The sequence below is a fragment of the Pediculus humanus genome, genomic scaffold (assembly GCF_000006295.1).
Source record: "Pediculus humanus corporis 1103172108269 genomic scaffold, whole genome shotgun sequence".
NCBI lineage: Eukaryota > Metazoa > Arthropoda > Insecta > Psocodea > Pediculidae > Pediculus > Pediculus humanus.
In genome coordinates, this window is record NW_002987838.1 from 16,556 (window position 1) to 18,394 (window position 1,839).

General features: G+C 29.5%; 1 protein-coding gene across 1 annotated transcript in view; it reads right to left on the reverse strand.

Annotated features, from left to right (window-relative positions):
- Nucleotides 1–944: 944 nt before the first annotated feature.
- Nucleotides 945–1,839, reverse strand: part of Phum_PHUM501750 (Nucleolar GTP-binding protein, putative) — a gene marked incomplete at both ends in the record, with an annotated part of 2,711 nt that continues 1,816 nt past the window's right edge. The window contains 4 exons of the mRNA XM_002430802.1: nucleotides 945–1,097; nucleotides 1,186–1,323; nucleotides 1,408–1,686; nucleotides 1,764–1,816. Of these exons, the coding sequence (XP_002430847.1) occupies nucleotides 945–1,097; nucleotides 1,186–1,323; nucleotides 1,408–1,686; nucleotides 1,764–1,816 (623 nt within the window). The remainder of the gene's footprint in view (nucleotides 1,098–1,185; nucleotides 1,324–1,407; nucleotides 1,687–1,763; nucleotides 1,817–1,839) is intronic.

Consider the following 1,839-nt stretch of genomic DNA (forward strand, 5'->3'; position numbering starts at 1 on the left):
TTTTGATTGCGACAATGATGATGGATGATTCGGATAAAAGGATTGGAGGGGAGGAAAAAAAAAAATTCCTTAAGGGTAAGTGGTAAATATTTCTTTTATAAACGTTATGCATGTATTACTCGAACGACATTCTACATCATTATTATTATTATTAACAACGGTTGAATTTTTTTTTTAATCTTTCGAACCCTTTATCGACCTTGATTTCGTCGTTTTCAAGGTTCTTTTTTTTTTTTTTTAACCCCTTGAAATTGTTTTCTCATTGTTTGTATTGAGTTTAGACGATGACATTTTAAAACTATAATAATTTTTAATCGAAAAAAATTATTTTTCATCCCCTATTTTTCTGCTCTCCATCTGTACCGCCCGCCATTTTGTAATTCAATATGTAGTCAAATTAATTCCATTTCATTTAATAACCGTTATTAATGTTTTTTTTAATTAATTAATGTCGGTAAAAATATTACAAAGGAAAAAAAATTTAAATACCTTAAAACAAATCACAAAAAATTACCCTAATAATATTTAAAATGAGAGGGAAAAAAAATTCAAATCAGGTGCGCAGGAATTCGCGAACGTTATAATTAATGACGTATAAAATTTTTTTTTATATGTAAACAATCAATCGAAAGTTTTAATAACGTGAAATTTTATTTTTTCTCTTTAATTAAATGAAAATCATTATTTAATATTCAATTTTAAATATTTGATTGTTTCATTTATTTAAAATAATATTTCTTTGTCAACGCGTCGACTTAAACATTTTTATTATTATTATTATTACCGTGTTATTACTCGGTTTCATTTGAACATAAAAAATAAGAGGTTCGTGTATGTAAAAAGGATAAAAATAACAACGGCATTAATTATAAAATTAAATATTTTTATTTTTTTTCGTATTAGGTTTTTATAACGAAGGTTAAAAAAATACAAAAAGAGAAAAACTATCTTCTGTCGGATTTCATACCCCTCTTCCCTGAAAACAAATGTTTAGGTTTTTTGGTACCGATAAATCTATCAGCTTCTCCCTTGAGACCTTTCTTGGCAATTTTCTTTTTGAGTGCTTTTTTACCGATGACGTTCAATTTAGATTTCATCTGAAAAAAAAAAAAAAAAACAAAAATCAATTAATGATGGCGGTCGGTCGAAAACTCGAATAATTTTTGACTTATGAAATTAACTTACGGCAACATCTTTGACTCCCATTTCGTCTCGCGGGGGGCGTGATAGCGATCTCGTTCTGCCCAACGAATCCATTCTCATTCTTTTAGCAGCCGGAGATTTCAATGATCTCGATCGAGATCGAGTTCGAGTAAAGTGTGCCTGTAATTTTTAACGATTAGTATTTTATCGATAAGAATTTATAATATAAAATTTGAAAATATTGTAAACAGCACCGCTACTCACGTTTTCCGTATTAGACATGTCGACACCCAAACCTTCCATTTGTTTTCTCAAGGCTCCCACCGATCTGTCTCTACCTCTTGCTTGAGTCGTTCTCGGCAAAACTGGTTTGTTACTCTGTTTGTTTATTCTGGCTTCTTGTTTCATTATTACTTTTTTGTCTCGAATCATTTGAGCTAACTCTCTAATTTCTTTCATAGTTTCATCCTCTTCGATTTTGGGTACGGCGTACATACCCGCTTCTTCTCTAAGAGACTCTTCCGCTTCTAATTCGCTCAATTTCTAAAATTTTAATAATAATACGCATTTATTTATTTTTTCCTTATTTTATACGTAATATTTTAATAGATTTTGTTTACCTTAAATATTTCGGGGTCGATATAATCAGCTATGTTATGACCTTCCCATAATTCTGGTATATTATCGTATTTATAT